General features: G+C 50.9%; 2 protein-coding genes across 2 annotated transcripts in view; one reads left to right on the top strand and one right to left on the bottom strand.

The window, feature by feature from the left end:
- Positions 1–6: 6 nt before the first annotated feature.
- MEA1 (male-enhanced antigen 1) lies at positions 7–2,237 on the top strand. Its single transcript, XM_026653247.1, has 3 exons — positions 7–295; positions 1,156–1,261; positions 1,484–2,237. The coding sequence occupies exons 1-3, from the start codon at positions 284–286 to the stop codon at positions 1,645–1,647; spliced, it is 282 nt and encodes a 93-aa protein (XP_026509032.1). The 5' UTR covers positions 7–283; the 3' UTR covers positions 1,648–2,237.
- PPP2R5D (protein phosphatase 2 regulatory subunit B'delta) overlaps positions 2,131–26,742 on the bottom strand; it is a 42,442-nt gene continuing 17,830 nt past the window's right edge. The window contains exons 9-16 of the mRNA XM_026653246.2: positions 26,559–26,667; positions 25,310–25,363; positions 21,489–21,659; positions 17,602–17,729; positions 15,145–15,246; positions 7,511–7,583; positions 6,782–6,898; positions 2,131–5,418 (exon numbers count right to left, since the gene is read on the bottom strand). Coding sequence (XP_026509031.2) covers positions 5,281–5,418; positions 6,782–6,898; positions 7,511–7,583; positions 15,145–15,246; positions 17,602–17,729; positions 21,489–21,659; positions 25,310–25,363; positions 26,559–26,667 — 892 coding nt within the window. The 3' untranslated portion in view covers positions 2,131–5,280. The remainder of the gene's footprint in view (positions 5,419–6,781; positions 6,899–7,510; positions 7,584–15,144; positions 15,247–17,601; positions 17,730–21,488; positions 21,660–25,309; positions 25,364–26,558; positions 26,668–26,742) is intronic.

Here is a 26,742-nt window from a genome sequence, read left to right as displayed (position 1 = left end):
ATTTACGTGTACAGAGCCAGGCTTCAGTCCCTGCAGGCGATATTTAACAGGGCGGTTGTTGTCAAATGTAATTGCCAGACCACAGAAACCAAGAATCACGATGCCTGTAGTTCCACTGCTGCAGCCTTTCAAATCCTTGTGTAACCCGCTGGTGACCCGTGTGGTGCCTCCTTGTAAGGGCTGGTCCATAGAGTAACAATGTGCTTTGTCTCTCATCAGCTGATCTGTAGCTGGCCTGGTAGAGGGCTGGGCTGTGGCTCTGGCTCTGGTTTGAAACCTGCTGATGACACTTGAGGTGATCAAATATACACTGCAGTAACCATTGGGCTGATTGTATATTGCATAATAGTGTATTTAGAAGTGAATTGGGATGTTGTGTTAATATTGGCTCTGTTACTTCTGTAGTGTTTGCATTTTGGTTAATTGGAGCAGGCCCTTCATTAAGTGGGAGTGGCAGGTTTTTGAGAGTGGTATGTGGGAGACTGCCTGTGTGTGCAGAGTGGCAGACCCTGCCTGTAAACTCCAGAAAGGACAGAACTTGATTTAATAAACATCTTTCCAGAAAATAAGCCACGTAACTAAAGGTGCAACATTAGAGCTTAGTGGGGTGGGCTGACTGCCTCAGAGCATTGGTAATGAGCTGTAGAGCCTTCACCTGTAGGTGTCGTTTGACTCCTGAGTAGCTCAGCAAGTGTGAAAAGTTCCCATCCAATGGATGTTTATTGTATAGATAAGATGGGAGGGGGGTTACAGACACAGCGTTATGCTTTGCACTAGTTTGCAGGCTCTTCGGGGCCAGGCCTGTCTCTTGCTATGGTTGTACAGCTCCTTGCACAATGGGGCCCTGAGCTCAGTTGGGTTCTTTAGTGACAGTTCTTTCAGCAGGGCCCAGAACTGCATTACTCACTCTAAACCTGTCAGCACGGATTGTGGCACACTGAGTGAGGGAGGAGGGGACATTAAATCAAGACAGACCAAAAATCCTGACAGTCTTTTATTAAATCTCATGATTTTGGGGATCTGACTTGCGATTCTTTGGGTTGGCAGTCCTGGGGAGCATAGCAAGGGTCTGTACAGGAGGATGGATGCAGAGGGAGACCATGTTTCTGCCCTAGGCTTTGCTGAAACTTGTGAGGATTTTGTTATGCACCACAGATGCTGAGGCTGCACCTGCCGGACCCCCCTGTGGATAGCGAGGAGGAGGACGAGGAGGACGGAGCTGCAGCTCAGAGCAGCCGAAGTTCCATCCCCATGGATCCAGGTAAGAGAATCCCCTTCCCTCTATTCTAGACTGAAGTGGCATTTGTTGGGGATAGAGAAAGAGGCAGCTCTCTCATGCTGGGCGTTGTATCAGCACCAGTACCTGGCTGCTTGGAGGTGGAGCAGAGCTCCCCGAGCCTGGCTGTTTGAAGGCTTTGGGCCGGGGCGCTATCTCTAGCAGCAGCAGCTGCTGGTCTCATGCTCTGACTTTGTTTGGCTCTAGCACACGTGGAGTTGGTGAAAAGGACGATGGCTGGCGTGAAGCTCCCTACCCTGGGGATCCCTGCATGGGCCAGCGAGATCTCGGATGATCAGTGGACGGCTATGGTGCAGCGAACGCTGCAGGCCAGGCAGAGTCTCAGCACCTCTAGGCCGGAATGGAAATGAAGTGCAGAGCCAGGGTCAGGTCCCTATCAAGAGAGCTGAGTACAAAGTGCTACCCTGTGCACTTTAACCTGGGGTTATGTATGGGAGGCAGACCACCACCATCCTTCTCTGGACGGGTCAACGACCTCCCCCGGCGCTGAAGCGCTAAGATGCTCAGTTTGTCTCCCACTGAGGAAATCTGTTTCCTTGTCTCTTCCTTTCCCACTCCCGGCCATTGAATAGTTTGTCAGTTATTGTGGTGTCCTCATGCTAGCCCAGTAGTAGTTCTCTGCCCCCAAGGAACTGGACTGCCTTCGTAACCTCCCAGGGCAGAGCGTTATTGTCTCTAGCCAGGTCTGTCTGTGAGGAACAACAGATCTGCACTAGGTGCCCGTGGATCACAGTGAGGGAAAGGGTATTTCCCTCCTCACCCATGCATGTGCTGCCCAGGGCAAACAGCTGTGCTATACCATGTCACAGGAGGTCGAGTCCAGCGTGTTGTCTTTTCAAGAGATCCATTTTATTTAGTTCTGTACATACAGGGACATCTGTACAAAATCCAACACTTTCATACTATAATGCTCTACTGAAAATAAAGTACACCATATGTACATATGACCTGTAAGCAGTTTAATACTTGTGTCCAGGGGGTGACTGCATTGTTTAGTTTTGCTTTTCCCTCATGAGGGGAGGGGCTATGTGAGAAGTGGCAGAGGCAGCTCCAACTCTGTCTGTGCGAGTGGGGAGGGCACAGGCAGAATACTAGGAAATAAATGTTGTACAAAAGACAAGGGCCTGGCAGACAGTTACCAAGGGCCGTGTCCTGGCTGTAATTCTGTCGGATGATAGTTCTGCAGAGGTGCTGCATGCACTCACCCCTTTCTCACACTGCCCCACCTTACATATATAGGACATGGGAATGAATAGGCAGCAAACAAAATTTAATGTTAAAGTACTGAACACAAACTTCCCTGCCCCCAAGAAGATTAAGCAGAGGGCTGTGTATTCGTCTAAGTCATCCAGCACACAATGCTCCGTTCCTGTGCTGCAGGTACAACCCACCCAGGCAGTGGTGCTGTCCTGGTTAGACATGGAAAGTTTCACTGCTGCTCACTTCAGGACAGGCACCAGAGCCCACCCCCAGGAAAATCCTAGCCTGAAATGCAGTTACAGCCTCCATCTCTTCTACAGCCAAACCACTTCTTTACAGCGTTCAAGCCATCTACTCCCGCTGCACTCTCCAGTGGGGCAGTGCCTGCTCCCTGGAACCTTCTGGAGCAATTCAGGGGTGGGCTGACAGGCAGCTTGCTAATGTGTGTTACAACCAAGGCCAAGCCGCCTTCTTAGTTCTTCCCCTTCCATTCCCTCAGCCCAATGCCCCTTTCTGCTCCACCAGTGTCATAAAGGGCTCAGCCACCCATCCCCACAGACTCTTGCCTACCTTCCTTGCCCCTACTCCAGTATAACAGCTGCTACGTAGCCAGTGGAGGTGCTGGGCCAGGTATGTGGTAAGTGTTAGCACCTGGCTCCATGCTAACACTCAAAGTAAGCAGTAACCTCCCCAATCTGATTCATGGATCCAGAAGAGACTTGAAGTAGCCCCCAGTGTGAAGCAGACAGGAGAGGCTGTTCTGTTCGGGGCTGGGAGAGAAGAGAGAAAGATCTCCAAAGGATTAAAGAACGTACTATGTAAATTACCATCCCCTCCACCTCTTCTGGGGGAAGACGGGCACATCTAGCATGAGGGAATTCAAAAGAATGTGAATGAGCCAGGGTGTGGAAGGAATGACTCAGGAGAAAGCTAAATAGGGCGAGGGGGAGAGGAGATACCTGTGAAGGGTTTAAACGAGAGGAATTTAACATGAGTTAGAGGTGGGAATGACGTAGGAGCAGTGGGGTGAAGTTAAGGAAGGAAAATCAGGCTGAAGGTCAGGAGTGAGAAGTAGGAGGCTAGAGCACTGTCTCCCAAGGGGAACCCTAGCAGACAGACACCCCAGAGCTGGAGCAGGGAATACCCTTAGACAGGCAGAGCAGACATGATACTCGGGTTTTTCCATTTGGAAATGCAGTTAGGGCTTGAGTGGGTTGGCCGGTGCTGTCAATCTGTTATGAGTGAGGCCAGTATTTGTTTAAAGGTTCAGCGAACCCACTCCCGCCCTTTAAAAACTAGCCTCCCCACGGTGACAATGGGGAGAGCTGGGATACAAAATCGAGTGCTCAGGAGAGAACCACCAAAACACTGCAGCACCCCGGCCAATAGCACCCATAGATTACCTGCCAGGGTGAAGATTACCTCCCTGGGCTATTGGCAAATACATTCCTAAGGATGAAATAGCATAACTAGTCCCTTCTATGCTACAAGAGAACGAACAGCTGCACAACAGACGAGAACTATCCTCCTACGTGGCCAGCGTAAGGTGAGCCTTGATCAACACCTGCAGCAGCTACAGATTCCAAAATGCAGAGCAACAGAATGCTTCCAAACGTAAAGTGGCCCAAGACACGCCTATCACTTTACTGCCGGCGGCTCACAGGAGCGAGGCTACCAGCACAAGCTTCCTGGACCCGACGGCTGGCGTAGCGATGGAGCAGCGGATGCCCCCGGGATATGGCAACGAACCGAGGCTAGCACAACTTGGGGTTGAGTATGCAGACACATCACAGAGCAGGGACACATTGGTCACGTGCTCCTGGAATAGCATGTTAAATTCGGGCACTTCATTACTGGAAATACAGTGACAAGTTTGAGGGAACTTAAGACGGGAGCAACACTGGTTGGAGGAAGTGACAATCTTTCCTCATTAGAGTTTGGCCAATAAAAACCTTTGGGGGGTGGGGGAATCATGCTAACCAAAGAAGGGAGAAGGTAATTATTTGGGGGGGTACAAAGGAATATGAGTAATAAGGTGCTTACATTCAGAGAGTGCAGAGCACTTCACCCAGAAAAGGATTAGCCCACCTTATGGTGGGGGTGGGAGGAGGGGGAGAGAACAGACTGGGGAGATTCAGTTAAGTAAAGGAAAAGTTAAGGTACATATCTGTTCTTGCCAAGCCAGATTATTAACCGGTGGAATCACCTCCCATCGAGGACAGTTACAATGCGACTGGAAAAGGCCCTTGAGAATTCACTGTAGTGAACAAACCTGCCCTGTCGATGGACTTGATTCAACCAACCGAGCCTCTCTCCGCTGTCATGGCTACGGGTCTCTGATGCACAGATGGAGCAGGGGTGGGTGTGGAGGATGGTCCGTGCACAGGGCCTTGGGCTGTGTGCAGAACCATGTGATGTAGTCTCTGGCTGAGGAATCCCACCCAGACACTGAGCATTTGGGGGAGGCTTTGGTCCTGCGTCAGTAAGTAGTAGGGAATGGAATGACTCCTGCCTGGAATGATGCGAAAATGGACTGGCTGGGCTCCCTTTGCAAACGCGCACACAAAACAGCGTTAAAGGAAAAAGCAGGAGGATGTGACAATGCAATGAGATACGAGGTACAATGTAAAACCAAATCTACCCTGAAAGAATGAGAATGGCGTGGACAGGCACAGCTCACCATGTTCATTCCCTAGTTATACATTAGAACCAAGTGCATTTCTGGGTACCCCTGGGGGGGGGGGAAATGGGGGCCAGGCCTCCCAGGGCAGCTCCCTAGCCCGTCAGAGCGCCTCTTGGCTTGAGGTGAGGAATTCTTCTGCTCTCTTGTGGGCCTCCAGGGCTTTTATAGTGTAGACATCCTGAGGAAGCTCAGATTTCCGACGCAGCAAAACCTTCTCCTTCTTGATGTCTTTCAGCATCTAGAGACAAAGCCCACGGTCAGCGCTCAGCTTCAGGAGCTGAACTAACCTCCCACCCAGTGAGAGTCCCAGGCCCTTCACTCTCACCCAGATCAACTTTGAGCTTCTCCCCTTTCCCCGGCCCAGAGGGAACAGAGGGGGCTCTTGCTCATGTGCCCCTTGCTCTCCCTGTGAGAAGAGACAATGGTGAGCAGTAACAGCAAGGCTCCACCCAGCTGCATATGATTAAGGAAGCCCTGCTTGCTGGGGAGGGATTCTGCCTACTACCCAGAGCCACATGCGGCTCTACCAAATTCATGGTCCATTTCACGGTCACAGGATATTGAAAATTATACATTTCATTCATTCATATTTAAATGTGAAATTTCACGGTGTTGTAATTGTAGGGTCCTGACCCAAAAAGGAGATGTGGGGGGTCGCAAGGTTATTGTACGGGGGGTTCACAGTACTGCTACCCTTACTTCAGTGCGGCTGCTGGCGGTGGCGCTGCCTTCAGAGCTGGGCAGCTGGAGAGCGGCGGCTGCTGGCCGGAAGCCAGCTATGAATGCAGAGCTGTCGCCAGCAGCAGCGTAGAGAGAAGGATGGCCTGGTAAGGTATTGCCACCCTTCTGCGCTGCTGTCTGCAGAGCTGGGCCCTCAGTCAGCAGCTGCCACTCTCCGGCCGCCCCGCTCTGAAAGCAGCAGCGCAGAAGTCAGGATGGCCTGGTATGGAATTGCCACCCTGACTTCTGCGCTGCTGCTGGCAGGGCGCTGCCTTCAGAGCTGGGTGCCCGGCCAACACCCGCTGCTCTCCGGTCGCCCAGCTCTGAAGGCAGCACAGAAGTAAGGTTGGCAATACTACGACCCCCCTAAAATAATTTTGTGACCCCCTGCAACTCCCTTTTGGGTCAGGACCCCCAATTTGAGAAACGCTGGTCTGCCCTGTGAAATCTGCATAGTATCGGGTAAAAGCCCACATAACACCAGATTTCATGGTCCGTGACGCGTTTTTCATGGGTGTGAATTTGGTAGGGCCCTAACTATAGACACATTCCTGGGCTCACATGTGACCTCAGCACGACTCAGAGGAGCTGGACGTTCATACGGAGTGCAAGACTATGCAGAAGTAGAACAGCCAATGCTACATGTCTGAGGGGCGATAAATCCTCCTCCTTCAGGGTTTAAGAATCTCTAACTCTCTCACCGCTTCCTACTGTGGAGTTTTTAACATTTCCTCTGAAGCATCTGGTGCTGGCCCCTGGATACTGGACTAGATGGACTCAGCTCTGATCCAGTCTGGCAATATCTCTGTTCAAATGGAGCCACCTATGGTGGAGGGACCTCCTCTGAGGAACTCTGCCCAGGGTGCTGGACCCTGACTCACCTGCACAGCCTCTGTCTCCACCGTTTTCTTCAGTAGCTGAATGTCCTCTGCAGTTGGGGTCTCTGTCTCCATGCAGTAAACCGGAGGCAAGGGTGGGGGAGCGTAATACATGGGGTACTGCAGACAATCCGAACAATCAGGGAGGTTAGTTCAGCACGCAGGCACACTGCACGCCAGCACCAGAATCCCTCCTCTACCCCCATGTCTGACAGGGCCCCCGGGGAATTTCACATGCTCCCAAAGCACCCTCTACACCTCAAGCCAGCACAGAGGGGTTAGACAGTATTCCTCAGCCAGGGAGACTCCTGCCCTTCGCTGTTCCCACTCTGCCTGCCGAGCAGTGGTGGTGTGCCATTCACCATGCCTAGGCTGGCAGAGCAGGAGAGTGCCAGCCACTGGCACACTCCCTACTCGATAACCAGGAACACACACAGGCTTTCCAGGGGACAGTTGCTCCTCCGGTATCAGATGGTCAATGCCACTGAAGTAAGAGGCCAGCTGGGAGATTGGAAGTATCTCCACTAGCTTGGCAATGTCCTCAGGTAACTGTGCTTCATGACAACAATAGGGGACTGAGACACAGGCTGCCACTGGGGCTCCATGGCTGGCCAGGACCTTCTGCAAGGAACCGCCCAGTGATGGGTTCTGCTCTTTGTGGGCCCAGGCAGCAGGCGTTTGAAACCCCAACGCTCTCTCCCCCGTCCATCCCATTCCGAGTGACATCATTACCTGGGGGTTCTGCCGGGCCAGCTCCTCAACCTTGTGCCACATCTCTTCTCGCTCCCTCAGCTTGAACCTCCCCCTGCCGAGAAAGGGAAGAAGTTAAACTCTAGGGAAAAGTGGCAGAGATGGAAATCCGCTGGGGGGCCTGGCGACAGCAGGAGACATGGGGGGGGGGGGGAGGGGGAAGGGGGGGGGGGCACTAATTTTGTCCCTTACAAAAGACCTATTTCTGGGTGGGGGTAACACCTGGAAATTGGGAGCACCTGGCGGCTGGAGGAAGATGCATTCCATTCAGTGCACCTGGGAAGATTTTGGGTGGGCACAGAGTGTGTCTGTCTGACTTTGGGGGGGATCAGATTGCTAGCTGGAGGGTAAAGCAGCTGGAAGTGGGTTGTCTGAATGATCAGTTCATGTGTTTGAATTTGGAAGAGGGAAGCATGTGGACCTGTCCCCAGTACTACGTGCTGAGGCTAGTTTGGAGTTACCATTCTCGTTCCCCAGGCAAGGCACAGGAACATTGGAACTGCCCTACCAGAGCCGAGTGAGGGCCCATCTAGCTCAAGGTCCCTCTCCAACACTGGCCAGGACCAGCAGCTTCAGAGGATGGCACAAGAAGCCCTGAGGTGGCCAAATCACAGATTTTTCATACAGTTTAAGCCCAGAAGGGACCATCAGATCATCTAGTCTGATCTCCTGTATAACACAGGCCAGAGAATGTCACCCAGTTACCTCTGCATTGAGCCAAACAACTTGGGTTTGGAGATCTTCCCAAAAGGCTCCAGTCTGGGTCTGAAGGCATCAAGAGATGGAGAATCCACCAGTGCCCTGGGGAGTTTGTTCCAAGGGCTAATCGCCCTCACTGGTAAAAATCTGCACCTTATTTCTAAATACGTTTTGTCTGGCTTCAGCTTCCAGCCGCTGGGTCTTGTTCTGCCCGTCCCTGCTAGACTAAAGAGCCCTAAGAGCCTTGTCGTTTCTCCCCAGGAAGGCACGTACACATTAATCAAGTCACCTCTGCATCTTCGTTTTGATAAACTGAACAGATCGAGCTCTGAGTCCCTCACTCCAGGGCATTTTCTCCAGCTCACGGCTCTTTTCTGCATCTTCTCCAAATTTATAACATTCTTTTGAACATGTGGATGCAGTATTCCAATATCGGGCTCACCAATGCGGTATGCAGAGGTAAAAATCACTCCTCCCTGCTCCTACTCACTATTCCCCTATTTATACAGCCAAGGACCGCATTAGCCTTTTTGCCACAGCATCATATTAGGAGCTTACGCTCAGTTGATTATCCAGAATGGAAGCCCTGTGTTTTTTTCAGTCCCTGCTTTCCAGGATACAGTCTACCATTCTGTAGGGACTGCCAGCATTCCTTGTTCTAAGACGCATGACCTTGCATTTACCAAGAGATCCTGATCGCTGGGTGTCACTGAGCCCTTTTCTCAGCGTTATTTACCACTCCATCCTTCTTTGTGTCAGCAGTGATTTCATACTAAACTATCACATCACTGTTGAAAATGCAGACTAGTGCCTGCCTAGTACCAATCCCTGCGGAACCCCACTACAAACACCCCTGTTCTAGGATGGTTCCCCATTGAGGGCTAGTTTCTGACACCTGTCAGTTAGCCAGTTCATTCATTTAACGTGGGCTCTTACTGATATCGTACAGTGCGGAACTAAGTCAAATGCTGACAAAAGTCTCGGCAGGTTACATCTGTGCAGGTGCCTTTATTGACCAAATTTGTAATCTCACCAAAGAACGAAATCGGGATTGTTTGCCAAGACCTATTTCCCATAAACCAATGTTGACTGGCATTACAGTCCTATGATACACATGTGCAACACCATTCCACAAGAGAAGTTTCTTCCTATTCCCATCAATCAGAGACTGGTTTTATGCCCTGCAGCAGGACATTTTTTAATCCCACCTGATGGTACAAGAGGCCTCTTACCGACCCTTACACATCTAGGGTACCAATGGGGGGGGGGGAGGGATAGCTCAGTGGTTTGAGCATTGGCCTGCTAAACCCAGGGTTGTGAGTTCAGTCCTTGAGGGGGCCATTTAGGGATCTGGGGCAAAAATCTGTCTGGGGATTGGTCCTGCTTTGAGCAAGGGGTTGGACTAGATGACCTCCTGAGGTCCCTTCCAACCCTGGTATTCTAGGATTCTATGATCTGGGGTAAGTGACTGGTTTCTTGGGACTGGGAGCAATCTGATGGGAGAGTTTTGGTTTAGGTGACCATTATCACTAAGTTCAGTTTGTCTGGGTGGTAAGATAGATGGAGAGTCTAAGGGAACTGTCTGTGACTCCGTGGTCAGACTGCTAGAGTGATTCAGGAGTTCACCTTTGCTCCTGGCTTGGTGAAATCTAATTACAGAACACACCACAACCTTGGGGGGTCAGCCTGGTTTTCTGACCATCTGCCCTGAGGCTGGCACTCCCAGTTGAGAGCCGCTCCAGACAGCCTGGCAGCGATCATGAAGGCGTGTCCACAACTCCACCTAGCTGCCCCCTCAGCTTTCACATAAGGCAGTGTGGACACATGCTCCTGAGCCCGCCATCCCTATAGCTGCACCAGGCCCAAACTGCTGAGGTACAGACAATCCGCTAGTTCATAGCATGACCAGATGCACCATCTTATAACTAATAGGGCTTGAGCCTCTGATTTTTCTCCAAGGGTCTGACTTTCTGAGCAGCTGAACCCTGTTTAAGAAGTAACGAATCGCTCTTTGGATAGCAAGGTGCATGGCCTCACTTCTCCCGGAGGGCTAGGGGGCTCTAGAAAAAGACACCAGCAGTGCCAGCAACCCACTCCGTGTATGGCCCCGGGAAATGGGCATGCCTCTCACTACCCAGTACAGCTCACAAAGGTGTTGTGTGGCTGCGCAGCTGCAGGAAGTGATCAGTTCTGCAGAGGCAGGTACTGTGGGTGGCCAATAACCATTGAAATGTCTAATCCTTTTCTGAATCCTCCTAAGCTCTTGGCCTCAGTGATACCTTGTGGCAGTGAGTTCCATAGGCTAACTATGCCTTGTGTAAAAATATGTTTCTTTTTATCAGTTGCACACTGGTTGGCTGTCAGCCTTATGCAACATCCCCTTGTTCTTGTGCTATGACACAAGGTGAACAGGAACATCCAACATACCTTCCCTAACCCTGTAATTATTTTGTATACCTCCTATGTGCCCTCTTCTTTCTAACCTAAACAGTCCTCATCCTTCTCAATCTCTCCTCTCCTCAGTCTCACTGATTGGGGCAGGGTCCTATGGAAAAAACAGCATGTGATCATGTAATTACAGACAATATTATAATACATACGCACAAGAGGGACGAATTAATATTGCACAGGCAACCTTTATACTGGCATTTCCTATCTTCTGAGAGCTTGACTTTGCAATGTTAATACGGTAACTCCTCGCTGAACGTTGTAGTTCTGTTCCTGAAAAATGTGACTTTAAGCTAAACTATGTTAAGCAAATCCAATTTCCCCATAAGAATTAATATAAATGGGGGGGGTTAGATTCCAGGGAAATTTTCTTCACCAGACAAAAAGACTATATATACATACACACACACAAAGTTTTAAACAAACAATTTAATACTGTACACAGCAATGATGATTGTGAAGCTTGGTTGAGGTGGTGGCGTCAGAGGGTGGAAGAGGGAGGGATATTTCCCAGGGAATGCCTTGCTGCTAAATGATGAACTAGCACTCGGCTGAACCCTCAAGGGTTAACACACTGTTGTTAATGTAGCCGGACACTCTACAAGGCAGCATGAATGGAGGGAGGGGAGACAGCATGGCAGACAGAGACAGAGACACACACCCTGTGTGAGAGAGAGAGAGATGCGCATTGCCCCTTTAAGTACGCTGACACCACTCTAAGTACACCGCCATTTTAAATAAATTAGCAAGTTGATACAGCAGCTCCTGCCAGCAAGCTCCCTCTGTCCTGAGCGCTGTTGTGTATCCCCCCCGCTCTTTGGAAAGGGGGTAAGTGGGGTGCAGGAGCAGGGGGGATGGGGACACCCTGACATTAGCCCCCCTCGTTCTTCCCCCTTGCACAGCAACCAGGAGGCTCCGGAGAGCAGCTCCAAGGCAGAGGGCAAGAGCAGCACATAGCAGTGGGGGGAGGGACACCTGAACTGCCCAGCAATTGATAGCCTGCTGGGTGGCTACCGCACAGGGAACTTAGGGGAGCTGATAGGGGGCTGCCAGCCCACCCTGGTCCCAAGCCCCCACCAGCTAGATCCAATGGGCTGCTCTTCCTGCAAGCAGTGGACAAAGCAGGCAGCTGCCAAATGACGTTATAAGGGAGCATTGAGCAACTTTAAACGAGCATGTTCCCTAACTGATCAGCAACGTAACAACGTTAACCGGGACGACTTTAAGTGAGGAATCACTGTAATGTTCTTTGAACACAGGTTTGTGCATGTAACTTGCTAACTGAAAAAAGCAAGCTGAAAACACAGAAATTCCATCATGTGACATCTGATTGACCCCCCACATGGTCATCAGCCGGGTTGGAAATTTTAGCTCCACCCCCCTGACCTCCGCACCTTGAGCTAACGGAATAACTGATCGCATTAGTAGATTATCATCCTCTGTGTGGGCCAGCACTAGAGGAGAATGAGACACACACTTTCCCGGTCGATTTCACAGATATTTGCGAGACTCAGGAACCATGGACTCCATTCCAGGCTCTGGAGGGGAGTATTTCTAGTGGGCACACACTCTTCTGCCTGTTTCCCACAAGCAGGGCCGGCGCTTCCACTAGGCGACCCTAGGCGGTCGCCTAGGGCACCAGGATTTGGGGGGCGGCATTTTGCCGTCCTCGGTGGAAATTCGGTGGCGGGGGGTCCTTCCGCTCTGGGTCTTCGGCGGAAATTCGGCGCCAGGTCCTTCACTCGCTCCGGGACCCGCCGCCAAAGTGCCCCGAAGACGCGGAGCGGAAGGACCTCCGCCGCCGAATGCTCAGAGGAGGAGCGCTGCCGCCTAGGGTGGCAAAAACCCTGGCGCCGCTCCTGCCCACAAGTGTGACCCTTTCTGCCCTGCCCCCTCCAAGCTGCTTGGCCCCAGTCCCGTTTCTTCCCTACCTCGGCTCTTCTTCCCAGTCCCACTCTCCTTGGGAAGAATCACAGGTCTTGAACTAGACAATGCACCGACCTGGCTACCACCCAGCAGCAAACCCAAACCAGTAGAGAAGGGGGCTAGCGAAGCTCTAGTTCACAAAGTCCCCTCCACAAAGCTTCTAACGGGGGGGAACATCCAGCCCCATTCATTGGCTAGGAGGCACCACTTAAACCCACAAAAGGCACAGGAAGTTGTCCAAGCAACTAGGTGTCTCCCCCGTCTGTTGCCTTGGCTCTTTGTCCCAATCTCTTTGCCCAGCTAGTGCCAGTTCTCCCCTTGCATCCCGGCTCTTTGTCAGGTCTCTCTCCCCTCCCACTCCCCCATGGGTTCTCAGCCCTAGTCTCCCCCTGGTTCCTCATCCAGTCTCAATCCCCCCAGATACTGGCTCCCAGAATCCCAATGCCAGTCTCCCCCTGGCTCTAAGTACCAGTCTCCTTGCCCAGCCAGCCCCAGTTTCCCCACCCTAACTCCCAGGCCCAGTTTTCCTCTCCCCACCCCTGCCAGGCTCCAGTCCCAGCCTCCTTGTCCCAATCTATTCTCCCCACTACTTTGCTGGTCTGGCTCTTGTCCCCTCTACGTTGGAGTCAGCCAGCTTCCACCTCCACACTGCTTGGGCCCAGCAGCCAGGGGGTCATTAAGAGCAAAGGAAAGAATCTCCCTGCTCTCAATCCAGTGCCTGAACCCAGCATGGCCCATGGCAGCCCAGAGCTGCAATTGCAGGGCAAGTCCTGCTCGGCCCTGGGCGGAAGCATGCCCAATGTAGATAGAATCTTTGGGGAATTTAGCGGCGAAACTCTCGCACATCTCTACTCGGCAACCGGGTCAAATCTGGGCAGATTTTCACATGGGATCTCAAGAGGCATATCCCTGCCACAAAGGTCACCTCCTGCCAAATTTCAAATCGCTGCTCCAAAGCACAGGGGGGCTACAGCTTTTCACAGACAAGGTTGTCAGAAATTTTTAACATGAGCAAAACAACGTAGTTCCATGCTTCTATACATTGTATGTTCTTAGAAATGGCTGACATTTTCTAAAACCATTCAGTCAGAGCCAGACCCCCTGCATGGAAAATGTCAGACGGAACGGTTGAAGTGTGGAAAAGTCATAAGCTAATGAAAACAAGGTGTTTTAGGGTGTGTCTACACAGCAGCTGGGACTGCCACCCAAGTACCTCCATGCAGGGGGCGGGGCGGGTTTGAACTTGGGCGGCTCGACTGAGCCCCACGCTGCTGTTTTTAGTTCACTAGCTGGAGCAGAGCAAACAAGTCTGCCTATCTGTGCGGGAAAGCACCTCCCAGCTGCACTGCACACATACCCTTCATGCAAAGCCTTGGGCAACCCCGCCTACATTCTACATACATTCCTTCCAAACAGCAACAGCCCTAGTATGGACCCCTGGGAAACCCTTGCTGTCGTCAGCTTTCAACATGACCAAGTTCATTTATCTCAGCTCTTCGTTTTCTGTCTCTTATCCACTTTCTGATCCATGACGGAACTTTACCTCTCACCCCAGGGCTACTTTGTTTCCTTACTAGCCTCTTGTGAGCGACTTGAAATGCAAAATAAATTATGCCATCCTGTTCTTTATCCATTGTTCTTCTGATACCTTCAAAGGGCTCTGCTAGGTCAGCGAGGCACAACTTCCCTTGGCAGATACCATGCAGGCCTGTCCCCAGCCTGTCCTGTTTTACTAGGTATTTTTTATTCTAGTTTTAACCTACTTACCAAGTCCCAAAGTAAGGCTCGCAGGGCTGTAACCACCCCCAGAGACGTTTTAAAAATAGGGACAATATTTGCTACCCTCCAGTCCGTGGTACAGTACCGGACTTTAACAAGCATGTATGTATTAGAAGCTCAGCCACTTCATTCCCAAGTTCCTTCACAGCTCTTGGATGTATCACTAGGGGCTGGGGACCGGAGCCCCTTTAATTGATCAATTTATTCCAGCACCTCCTCTTCTGACAACTCAACCCCAGACAATTCTTTATAATCTGAGAACAGCAGATACCTCCCCAAACGCCATCATGCCCCCAATTCAGCAAAACCCTTAAGCAGAGACTTAATTTTTAAGCATGTGCTTAGGTTCCATTGAAGTCAATGGGTGACGAGAAGGTGCTTAAATGCACTGCCGAATCAGAGCCTTCGTTTCTCTGCAGCGTCCTCCTCCTCCTCCACTTCTCCCTTTATTCCCTGGTGGTCCAGCAAACCCACCAGTTCTGCAACAGGCTTCTTGCTTCTGATAGACTGACAGGATTTCTCAGTTGTTTCTAGCTTTTCGGTGTCCACCTCTGCCTTCCTAATTTCCCTCTCGCTTTTTTCCTGCTTTTGTTTATACTCCTTCCCCTTGGCTTCCCTACATTCTGAAGGGTCCCTGTTTGACCGGAGCAACCGCTTAAACCTGACTGCTAACCGTACTGACTTGGGACTTTCCTCACACGGTCAAGGAGACTCAGATATTAGTTTAAGTCAGCTGAGGGGAAGCCCCTGCCCAAGCTACTCACTTCTGCTTCTCTGCCTTGTATTGCTGTGTGCAGTCATCAAACAGCTTCTGGTTCATCTCCATGAACAGCTTCAGGGCGTTGTAGATCAGGCCATGGATCGTCCTGCAAAGAAGGCAGAAGAGGGACACTGGGTCACAGGTAGCATCAAGTTGTCTGTCCCTTACCCTGTTGGGAGGGAGACAGGCATCACTTCTGCTTGTAGGAGCTTGACCAGAGCCCTTCCTATGGTCCCAGGACTCAGTGTGAAAAGAACTGAGACCTGAATCCATTTGATTATTCCACAGGGGGGAGCAGCTCTCTTCACAGTGACTGGGGCTGCAGTTCAATGGAGCCATAACTAGTAATGCTGCTGAGTTGGTGGTTCCCAACACAGATGTCAGCAGGCAATCAGCATTCAAGCCCCCAGGGCCTTTCCTATTGGGCATCACATAGTCAAAGAAGCTAGAGATGGAAGAAGCTGGGGGCCAGCTCGGGGATTTTCCCTATAGAGCTTTGTTCAACCCAGTTTTACAGCTGCATGTGATGGAGGTTTGCAATGTACCAGCCGGATTGTTTGATTTCCCCACATGGCTTCACTCCATTCGCTCAGTTCCAGTGTACAGCAGCTGCTGCAGCAAACTGGAACGTACACCACCTCTGAAGGAGGGGTACTTAATAGCAATTTGGAACCAGGAACCAGCACTGCGTGCACTGAGAGAACAAGCCACCTCCTCCTCTGGTGTCAAGGATGCTTGCATTGTGTCACGCCTTATTCAGACTACACTGTAAGCCCCTGGGGCAGGGACTGTGTCTTGTCTGAAAGTGCCCTGCCTGTCTGTGGTGCTGGGAAATCAGAACACAGATTGGACTCGTGCCCAGAAGCATCATGGGCTAGTAGTCATGCAGTCTGGCTCCTGTAAGTCACCTTACCTCTCTGTGCTCCCTCCCCAGCCATGAAAGAGGACTCACGGTACTAACTGCCTTTGGGAACAGTTGGCAATAAAGGGATAGCTCCTAGATGTTATTTTCTGACACACACAGTGACCGAGTTGGGGGAAGGAAGGGGAGAATTTCAGGGTCCCTCAGCCCATTCTGGGAAAGCAAGGGTGGCAGCGAGAAAGATCTCAGGGAAAGCAGGACTAGTAGAAAAATACCATCACAAACTGGAAAGAGGCAGAAACAGAGTACAAGCACTGCTCCCAGGAAGGAGAGAGAGAAAGGCGGACAAATGAGGGGGAAGATTAGACAAATGAGAAAAGAAACCTCAGAACCGCTGGAAATGGCTCTGTCTAGTGGTGCAAAGCACATTTCTGAATCATGACGGTAGGAAGGTGGCCCAAACTACATGAAGAAGTGCGTGCGTGATAAGTACTGGTGTGAAAGCCAAGGCCACAGTTACTATTTCCTTGCCTGGTGATGAGCATAACATTTACCCCACCCCTTAATGGGAGCTGCAAAGGGAACAGTTCAGTTTGTGCCTCTTTCTGATTCTTTATGGCGAAGAGGCGAGCGAAAGCAGAAACAGACAATGGTTCAATAGTTTGCTAACAGTTTTTATTCAGCAGCCAATTTCTTTGTATTACAGACACACTGAATCCCAGCTCCAGCAAGCTTCCCCTAAATTGTATTAAAAGTGCCCTAGTTTTGCCTCTTTCCAGTGTACAGGGAAGGCCTGAGGACGAGGGCGAAGGGGAGGTGGGGGCTTTCCTGCCTTCTCCCCCACAGAAATATCAGGAAATGACCCCCCCGGCCAGGCTTCAGAGCCCAAGCCTGAACATTTACACAGCTATTTGTAGCGCTGTAGTGCAAGCCCAAGCTCTGAGACTTGCTGCCGTGAGTTTCTGCTGGCCCTGCAAATGTACCCCCAGGGGTCTCGGATGTGTGCTGTGAGCTTCCTAAGCCATTCACCCAAGCAGCGGGGGTTCGGACTCTTAACCCCTATTTAACTGAAACAGCTAACAACAGTTGGAGGAAGAGCTGGGTGGTGGGCGGGTCACATGAGGATCTGGTGCCAAGCAGCAGCGGGAAGCACAACTGTGGTGTGGGTTGTGCTGTCTCAGAGCTCTCTCTGTTACCTGGCAGCTGGAGACACCAGATCAGCACATTCACCAGTGCCTCTATTCAGCCCTGGAGGCCGCAGAGGTCTCTGCGCTCCACGGTTTGTGAAACTGGGCTAGACAATCCCGACACACCTACCAGTCAGACTCCAAGGGCTAGAGATATCGGCCATCTAACTGACTGGGTTGGCTGAACAGCCACCCAAAATGACACGTTCAGGCCCCGGCTGCTGTGGGCTACTTGGGTTTTTCAGATCTAGTGCACCCATCCCCTTGGTATCTGAGCTCCATGCCTCCTCTGTGCCCCAAAGCAAGCAGCAGCACCACAATGAACTCCCCTGGAGCCAGAAGCAGGCCTGCGCGATCCTGGATGCTCACTCACTCATTCCTAATGGCCCCCAGACCCACAGAAAGGACCTACTTGTTCCAGTGACTCTTGGAATTCTTGTAGAGTGCCGGGAACATGATGGGGAGAATTTTGGCTGCATTGTCGCTGATCAGGCTCATGATGTACTCGTTGTTCCAGTAGTACAGCGCTCGCTCGGCCACCTGCAGGAGGAGGGAAGCACATCTCTGTATAGGCTCCTTGCGGACAGGTCATAGGGTGCATGTGAGAATTCCACTCGTCACCAACCAGGCAAAAGTTCTGGCACTCCCCAGCCAAGAAATCAGACTCGACAGAGCTCCGGCTGAGGAGCTCGTCTTTGCCACCTCTGGCAATGGTCCTCTGCCTGGAGAGACCCATCCCTTGGTTTCTGGTCTCTCCTCGTTTACATTCTGCTGCATCTACACCAAGAGCTCCTCCTCTCCCTGTGCAGGGCGGGTCCTCAGGGCTATGTCCTTGGGTAGCCTCATTTGGTCACATGGCTTCAGCTGCTATTGTTATATCGATGACTCTCCATTCAGTCACATCTCCAACAACTCTTCCTCGTATTGTCCTGCCTCCAGCCAAAGCTCAACAAGGGCTAAAAATGGAGCTCTTTCCTCCCTGAAATCTCCACTCCCCTCCCTGTCCAACAGGGACATCCCTCTGTGTTCTCTCTTCCTCCTGACCCTCCAAACTGACATCACTGATAAGCCTGGTCAGTTTTTCTCCATTGCTGTCTGTCCCCAACTTCAAGACCTCATCCAGGTCCTAACCATCTTTCACCTCCGTTACAGCAACTTCCTTCTCTTCGACCTCACTCTCTTCAACCGACCAAAAATACTGTCAAAGCCATTTCCCCTGCCTGCTGCTCGGACCACATCAGACCCCTCTGCAAATCTCTCCCAAGGCTCCCCTTTGCCTTCCGTACAAAACTCAAGACCCTTGTCCTCACCTTTGGGTTCTTGCACAAATTGGATCCCACCTTAATGTTCTTGTCTCTCTCTGCTCCCCGGACCACCTTCCATATAGCTCCCTAGGCTAAGACTCCTCCCTGACCTGCTCCACAGTTCCTTTACCCTCTCCTCCTTACGCTATGCCTTCACTGCACACTTAACCCGGGTGACTGGCACTCAGGTCTCAGCACTGGGTTAGCCTACCCTGGGTGTGAGGATCCCCACTGCAAAGGCCCATCTGTGTTACTGCGTCCTCACTGTTTCTGCACACGCCCGTGTGTGTCTGGGGAGATATCCCTTTTAATCAGAGACACTCTATGATTCTGTCAACTGTGGGAGAGCCTGTTGGTCCTTCAGTGGGATTGTGGGAATGGATTGGAGGACTATGTTCCAGCTTGAGTTAAAGCGGAACTCAGGTTCTAACCCACCCCTGCAGCGGAGTAAGCTAGCCCAGGGTGAAAGCACCTCCAAACCCTCTGTGGCTGCAAGGGGACTCTGGGCTAAAAGTCACATAAGGGCCTGGGTTAACTGGGCAGTAAAAATGTATCCTATGAGGGCACTTCAGCCACAGTCCTCACCCTTCCTTCAGGGGAGAGAGAAGAAACCTTCTCTCTCAAACCCCCCCCAAACAAAAAACAAAACAAGCCTGTGGCTCTATCACGCCAGGTCCCTGCATGTCCCTGCTCAGCTGCAGAGTCAGATTTAAGACCAAAAGAGAACATTGTGATCATTGGGCCTGACCTCCTGTATAACACAGGCCACAGCATCCAGTAATTCCTGCTCTAGACTATATCTTTTAGAATATAGCTTAAGACGCCAAATGATGGGGAATCTACCACATCCTTAGGTAAGTTGTTCCAATGGTTAATTACCCTCACTGTTAAAGAAAGAAAAGAAAAGGCCTTCTTTCTAGTCTGAATTTATCTAACTTCACGTTTGAGCCGTTATATCTTGTTATGCCTTTGTCTGGTAGATTAACAAGCCAGCTCTCAGACACCTCTTCCCCACTGAGGCACTAGACCAGGGGTCAGGCAGCCTTTCAGAAGTGCTGTGCCGAGTCTTCATTTATTCACTCTAATGTAAGGTTTCGCGTGCCGGTAATACATTTTAACGTTTTTAGAAGGTCTCTTTCTATAAGTCTATAATATATAACTAAACTATTGTTGTTTGTAAAGTAAATAAGGTTTTTAAAATGTTTAAGAAGCTTCATTTAATATTAAATTAAAATGCAGAGCCCCCTGGACCCGGGCAGTGTGAGTGCCACTGAAAATCAGCTCGCGTGCCACCTTTGGCACGCGTGCCATAGCTTGCCTACCCCTGCACTAGACTATGACCAAGTCCCCTCAAACTCTCTGATAAGGTCACTGTAAGACAGTGTTTTCCTCACAGAGCTTTATTTTCATAACTCTTTTCTGAACCGTCTTCGTTTTATCAACATTACTGGACACCAGAATGGGACGCTCTATCCCGTAACGGTCTCACTAATTCTGTCCACATGCAGAGGGAAAACCACCTTCTTACCCCTACTCAATATCTCAATATCCCCCTGCTTATACAGTCAAGAATTTCCATCATGTGCTTAAGTCGTTTTCAGAGTCCATGCTTTACAGGATACAGGCCCCATCCTGTCAGTGTAGCCTACAGTCTTTGTACCTAGCATTCGGCTATATTAAAATGCATGTTGTTCAACTGAACCCAGGTGACCAAGAGGTCCAGATCATTCTATACAATTGACCCCTCCTTTTCTTTAGTTATCACCCCACCAATTTTTATGTCACCAGCCAGTTTTACCAACAATGATTTTACATTTTCTTCCAGATTATTGATAAAGATATTGAATAGCACTGGGCAGAGAGCCCCATCTGATGATTCCATTTACAATTACTTGTTGAGATCTATCAGTTAGCCAGTTTTTAATCCATTTAACATGGGCCACAGTGACTTTGTACAGCGTCACTCTCCAGATTATCATGTGGGACTAAATCAAATGTCTCGCAGACATCTAAGCAATTTATGTCAACACCATTACCTTTGTCAATTAAACTTGTAATATCATAAAAAAACCTCTATCACATTAATTCAACAAGACCTATTTTCCACAAAACCCATGTTGATTGGCATTCATTATTTTGCCATCCTTTAATTCCTGACCTTCTTGATGCGTGCCTGCTTTTGCGTGGCATCTACCTACACAGTGAGTTGTGTGGGGAAGAGACCATGTATCTGCGAAGCGCACGTCACATTGATGGCAAACAAGAGGCAATGCAGAGGAAGGGCGTGGAGAGGGGCAGCTGCTGAATGGCTCGATCCCAAAACTACCAGGCGTGCCCCTCAGCACTGTATCACGGTGTTAACATTTCCACCTTCCCCAGCTACCCTTGGTATCCCTCAAATGGAACCACCAAGTGACCCTGAAGATCTTCCATCCTTCCTGCTCTTCCCCTCTTCAATCTCCACAATGGATGATCTGCTGCCCCAGAGCCAGGCCAGTGCAAGGTATCCTTTCTGCGGGCATGCAACACTGGGAATTCTCATAAGAGCAGAAAGTCTCACTGGCTGATCAGCCTCCAGTGCAGTAAACAAGTAGATAATTTGATCTCAAAAAGGCCTGGGCACAGTACTCAGGGACAGGAGGAACCTGAATGGGGCCCATCTCCCCCACGTATCAGATCGGCCACTTACAAGAGGCAGCACAAGATCCCCACGCTAGCCCCTCAATGTTGTAACACTCAGGGCTGGGGAAAACACTATCAGTAGCTTGGGAGGACATTCACAGTCGTCCTACTCCTAGATTATTGGTCTGGTGGCTCACTAATGCCTCCTGTTTTTGTGCCATCCTCAGGAGTCATCCTGATCACTGCTGCCACTAAATTTACCATCGATTCCGCTAGTGATCACAGAAGCACGCTCCAGAATCTCAGCTTCACCCTAAAAACAGGACCCGGGTGCAAAGCAATGCCAGGTGGTCTTGCTGAGCCTGGAACCTACCTGGAAGTGTGGGCTGGAAACACACTTGGCCAGCTGCCTGAACAGGGGCTCCATGACCTTCACGAACTCAGAGGGCTCGATCACATCCAGTATTTCCTCCAGCTCGTTCAGAAACATCACCTCCTTGGGACTGTGCGTTTTCGGCCAAAACTTCAGCAAGCCCACAATCACCTGAGAGGTAAAGAAAGGAGCTTGGGAGCAGAGTGCAAACCTATTGGCACTGCTGTCTAGCCCCTCAGCCACAGAACCCCAGCACAGCCACATCCCATGCACATCAGCAGACGCAGGGCCTGTACATATGGACTCACTCGGGTTAGGCATACAAATCACCAGCTCTTTCATGCCTCTGAACCCCACCCCTCCCCCACAGCTCTGCATCCAGAGACTCTCCGCCAGCACAGAGGCCTCGAACCGCTCTGTCCTCCCAGACCTTAGGAGGGACTAAAGAGGGTCCCATCAAGGTATTTGGCCCTCAGAATCCCAGTGTCTGGGGCAGTCCTTGGAACTATATGTTGCAGGACAGGCACTGGGTGAACTCTCTTCTGGACTCTCCTCCTCAACTCTGAAGCGGCACAGCTTCCCTTGCTGCTCCTCTCTCCTCTCCCTACCTTGCCAACGCCACTGACTACCTGTCCAGCACACGGACCCTCTGGGCTCCAGACCCGGAAGCTGAAGGCACCTATATCACCCGGCACCTACCCCCACATTTCCCTGCAGGCAGCCTGGACAGGATATGGCTGCACAGAGAGGTGGAGTGCATAGACGCTAGCTCTGCCTAGGAGCGCTACCTAGCAGCAGACATAGTTCCTTCTTCCCTGGCTACACCCTCCTTGTTCTGCTCAGGTTCTCACCATTCCCATCAGCATGGTGGCTGACAGCCTTCTCAAGCTAGGGCACTAAGCAAGGAGACTACTTCCCCCCACCCCAGCTCCTTCCCAAGCAGAGGAAAGCTGCCCGGGTAGTGAATGGGTTTTCTGATAACTTAATGTGCTTGGTGGTGTTCTTGGAGAAGGCAGGTTGAAGAGGGGGAGCCCTGCATTTGGGCCAAAAAGTTCCTTCTGAGCCTTGGCTTCACCCACTTTGGGACTAGCCCATGTCCTAAGGGTTCAGACTACACAGGGAAAAGTGATCATCGCCTGCTTTTCACTCTGTCCCCACGAGAACAAGGGGCCACTCAAAGTGACATGCTGGTGAATAGAGAGCAACGGAGAGAAATTCTGCTTCCCAGGAAATGCAGCTGCCCTGTGGCGCTCACGGCCGCAGGAGACTCAGGACAGGGACTGGAGACTTTTACGAACAGTCGTGTTTGTTGTATGGATGCGGAGATTCAGACGATCGAAACTGATGTTTCAGAGTGTAAACTAATCACCAAGGGGTCAGAACGGAAGTTCTCGTCCAAATGCAGGATCGTACCATTTACCAAGTGCAATGGGGGGGAGGGGGGGGTGTTTTCCACTGTCACCTGAGGCATCAGGTACTGGCAGGGGAGGGATACTGGACTCAATGTATCATGATCTGGCTAACCTATTGTCCCAAAAGGGATGTGACAAATCCACTGAACGCCAAATACCAATGCTCGGTGCCTTCTAGATCAGAATCCAAATGCACTGAGTGAAAGTTTTAGCCACTCACTTCCAAATCAAATCTCTTTCTGAAACAGATACAGCCACACGCGGCAGAGTCTGCCGTTTGAACATTCATTTGGGAGAGATGCAGTGCATGAAAACTGCACAGGGTGGCTTCAAACAGAACGGTTTGCAAGAGCAGTTCTCCTAACTAACACTGTTTGTAGTTCAACAACAGAGGTTATGAAGCCGAAGTGTCAGTGGACGTTCAGAGAGCTTACACGCTGTTCAGCTAGCACTGGTCAAAGCTGAACACAGCACTCATGGCTGCAGTGCCTGGTTGGTGCTGCACAACTGAACACATTTTGGAAACGCCAGCCTTTCACCAATTCCTAGGAGAAGCCTGAAACGCCGAGCTTAGCCCGGCAAGCAGCCTGAGGGAACAGCAGAGGGCGCAGCAGCAAGAGGAAGGCTGCTTGCATGATGTTTCCACCGTCCCAAGGGCTCTGCAAGGCAGGGACAGCTCGGTGTCCACAGCACTGGTAGTTTTGCCATTCAATCAATAACTAGTTTCAGTGACTCCAAAGGCAGTTTTCCCTCGAGCTAAGGCTGGGTGAGAGGCACAGGAGTTGGTCTTTGCTTTGTTTGGTTATCACGAATACTGCCATTCTGGAGCACGTTTATTCAGCGAGATTCGGTGTGGCAGCTCGTGTGTTATGGCTGAATGAAGGACAAACAAGGCAGGGATCAAGCACACAAGCACCACATGAGGTCCCTGGTTACTAAGGCTTGGATACTTTACACAAACACACAGTGCCTTCTGTGATGACGCTGCCTTGTCTTCACAGAATCGGTCTGGTCGGAGCTTGATACAGTGCCCCTTGCAGTGAGTGGGAGTCCTACCATGGGCACCGAATCAGGCCTTTGCTCACTGATTTGCAAAATTCAGTCATGAGTCTTCGCGTTGTCAGTAAGGATCTACAACCACGCTTTGCTGTGTGAATGCACAGCAAGAACCCCCCAGAAATTCTCTGCTTCCCTCCCCCATCTCAGCAGCTCCAATACTTTGAGTGGCAGGCTCAGCTAGATCTCACTAGCCTGGGATCAGCAGGGCGGTGAATTACCTGGCACAGGAGACATGTGCTTCCCCTGACAATGAGAATATGGATGACTTGGAGTGAGTGGGAGGGCAGGAGGAGGCCTATTTCCAGAACCTGCAGTGTGGGAATGCTGGAGCTAGAATGTGCAAATGGCTGAACACAGGCAGGCTAATTGTCAGTGCGCAGCTTTGCCAGCTCAGGTGCAACACAACCCAAGCTGTAAATATGAGTAATTAAAATGTCATTTCCATGCACGAGCCAGTAGCCGTCTGCCAGAGCTGAGCCTGTGTAGAATAGAGCCACGTATGGCATTTCTCCGCACTCTGCCCTGAGGAGCGGAGCCCTTGATCTTCCTCTCACACCCTCTGTCCCGTCAGCATTGCTCTGCTTAGTGTTATTGTGGGTCTGCAGAGCCACAATGCAGGACACACATCTGGGCCCTGTTTGCGCCAGAGCACCACATTGTACAAATTTAGTCTTCAGCAGCATTGCAACTTGAAGGCAAACTCAGCTGCCAGGATTCAATGTCCTGGAGGTGAACTGGCAGGAGGGGATATGATAATGAGGCTCCAACAGCTCAGTAAAACAAAGCCCACCCCTCCACAAGGGACAGCTCACGCAGGCTAAACAGACCTTTCTGTCTCCAGTTTCTACACCCTCTCCCGTGGTCTTCTGACCAGCTCTAGTGGTTTAGACTGGATCTCAAACACCCGCAGTTCCCTATAAACTCTTGCTGGTTTCTTCGGCTGTCCGATTCCCAAGCATCTTCTCATGGCAGAAGCTGTGTAGCCAGAAGGGGAGTTGCCATGAGAGGGTCTTTGCATGCTTTGCATTCTGCTACAGGTGGACTGGAATCATACAAGACAGACTCACTCCTAGCTGTGCTCTGCTTGCTCATGTCTTGTTTCCAAACTGCTCAGCCCCCAAAGCCTGCCTGGCTGGGCGTATCTAGAGTATCTAGTCCTGCTCTGTGCTTGTGACACGTCAGATGACCGATACCCCTCTGCAGGCCAGCTCCAGTGAGCGAACAAATCCAACTTATGCCAGGTCTTTGGAGTGGGGTCAGAGTAACTTAGCTGCTGAAGTGTCTAGAAATGATCTTGTGATGTGAACTGGGGCCGTGGCTGACATGCCAAAGCCAAGCAAGGGCACTCACCGGTTCGGTCAAGCTGCTGTCTTTCTCCAGGAACTGCACAACACAGTACGCCAACTGCAAGGAAAACACAGCTCATTTGAACTCCTCTCTTGGCTAAGCAGACGGCAAGCAGCACTTACCACGGCCCGTGGCTGCATGCCAGGTCAGACCTGCTCCAGCGTGTGTGCCTGGCAACCTGCAGCAGCTCAAAGTGACTGATAGCGAATGGTGAGCTTGTCTCTGTTAGGCCAAGCAGAAGAACCCTGGGCGGCTTTGGGAGCCAGAAGCTCTGAGTTCTGTCCCTCATGTTGCACCAGGTGTAGTTTGTGGCCACATGTTCACAAGCAGCAGGCAGCACACTCACAAATCTGTGGCTACAAACAGGTAGATGAATAGATTCTAAGGCTGGAAGGGACCACTGTGATCATTTAGTCTGACCTCCTGTATAACACAGCCCACAGGACTTCGCAGAATTAATTCCTGGGTGAACTCGAGCAGGTTTCTTAGAAAAACATCCCATCTCCATTTAAAAATTGCCAGTGACAAATTGAGCAACTGAAAAGCCCTCCCCTCCCAAAAACATGGTCAGGGAAGCAACAGGAAGGAAGAGAGCTTCACCATTCAGATCTGGGCTTTTGTCCCGTATTCTCCCTAGATCAGCAAGGACCTTGCCTCCATATCTGTCTAAGTACACAGCACACACACACACAGGGGCTGGGGAATGGAACTCGGGGCCTTCAACTCTCTGAATACAACGGTAGCAGCGAGTAGCAGATATTTAAGGATAAGGCCCAGATAGTTAAAGGTATTTAGGCATTCCTGCACTCAGCGTTGCAATGCCTGACTGATTTAGGAGCCTAAATCTAAAGTGATTTAGGCACTTAGGAGTCAAAATCCCATTGATGGTCGATAGGATTTAGGCTGCTAAATCAGTCAGGCATTGCAATGCTGAGCGCAGCAAGGCCTAAATACCTGTAAAAAAATCATCCATGAGCTTCCAACCATTGAGGATGAGTAGGCCTGACGTTCAAGCCAGCAGAGGACACTGCCCAGGAGCAAGAGGCAGCAAGTTAACAGACACGGGTGAAGGAGGCCAGGGCCGGACAGCTCAAAGCACATGCTGGGGGGTGAGAGGAACAGTCAGGCGTCAGAGGGGGTGAACGTACAGAGGCAGGAACCCCCGCTGCCAGGTTTTGATAAGTGAAGCCTGGTGGTGGTTGTAAATAAGCCTGAGTGTTTGACCTCTCCAGTAACTGACAGAGCCTCTCACCTGTGGGTGGTAGACACTCAGCGATTTCACCTTGTGCAAAGGTAGCAAGACCCGGATGAGGAACATCTTGTGCTCTTCCTTCAGAGGCAAAGCGAACCCATTGATTATACTGAGTAGGGGAAGGGAAGAGAGACATGACAGGGTCAGGTATTACTGAATATGTACCAGAGCAACCACAGCATAA

This window comes from Terrapene carolina, unplaced genomic scaffold (genome assembly GCF_002925995.2).
Source record: "Terrapene carolina triunguis isolate 2854851 unplaced genomic scaffold, T_m_triunguis-2.0 Scaffold132, whole genome shotgun sequence".
Taxonomy (NCBI): domain Eukaryota; kingdom Metazoa; phylum Chordata; order Testudines; family Emydidae; genus Terrapene; species Terrapene triunguis.
This window is presented reverse-complemented; position numbering and strand designations above follow the sequence as displayed.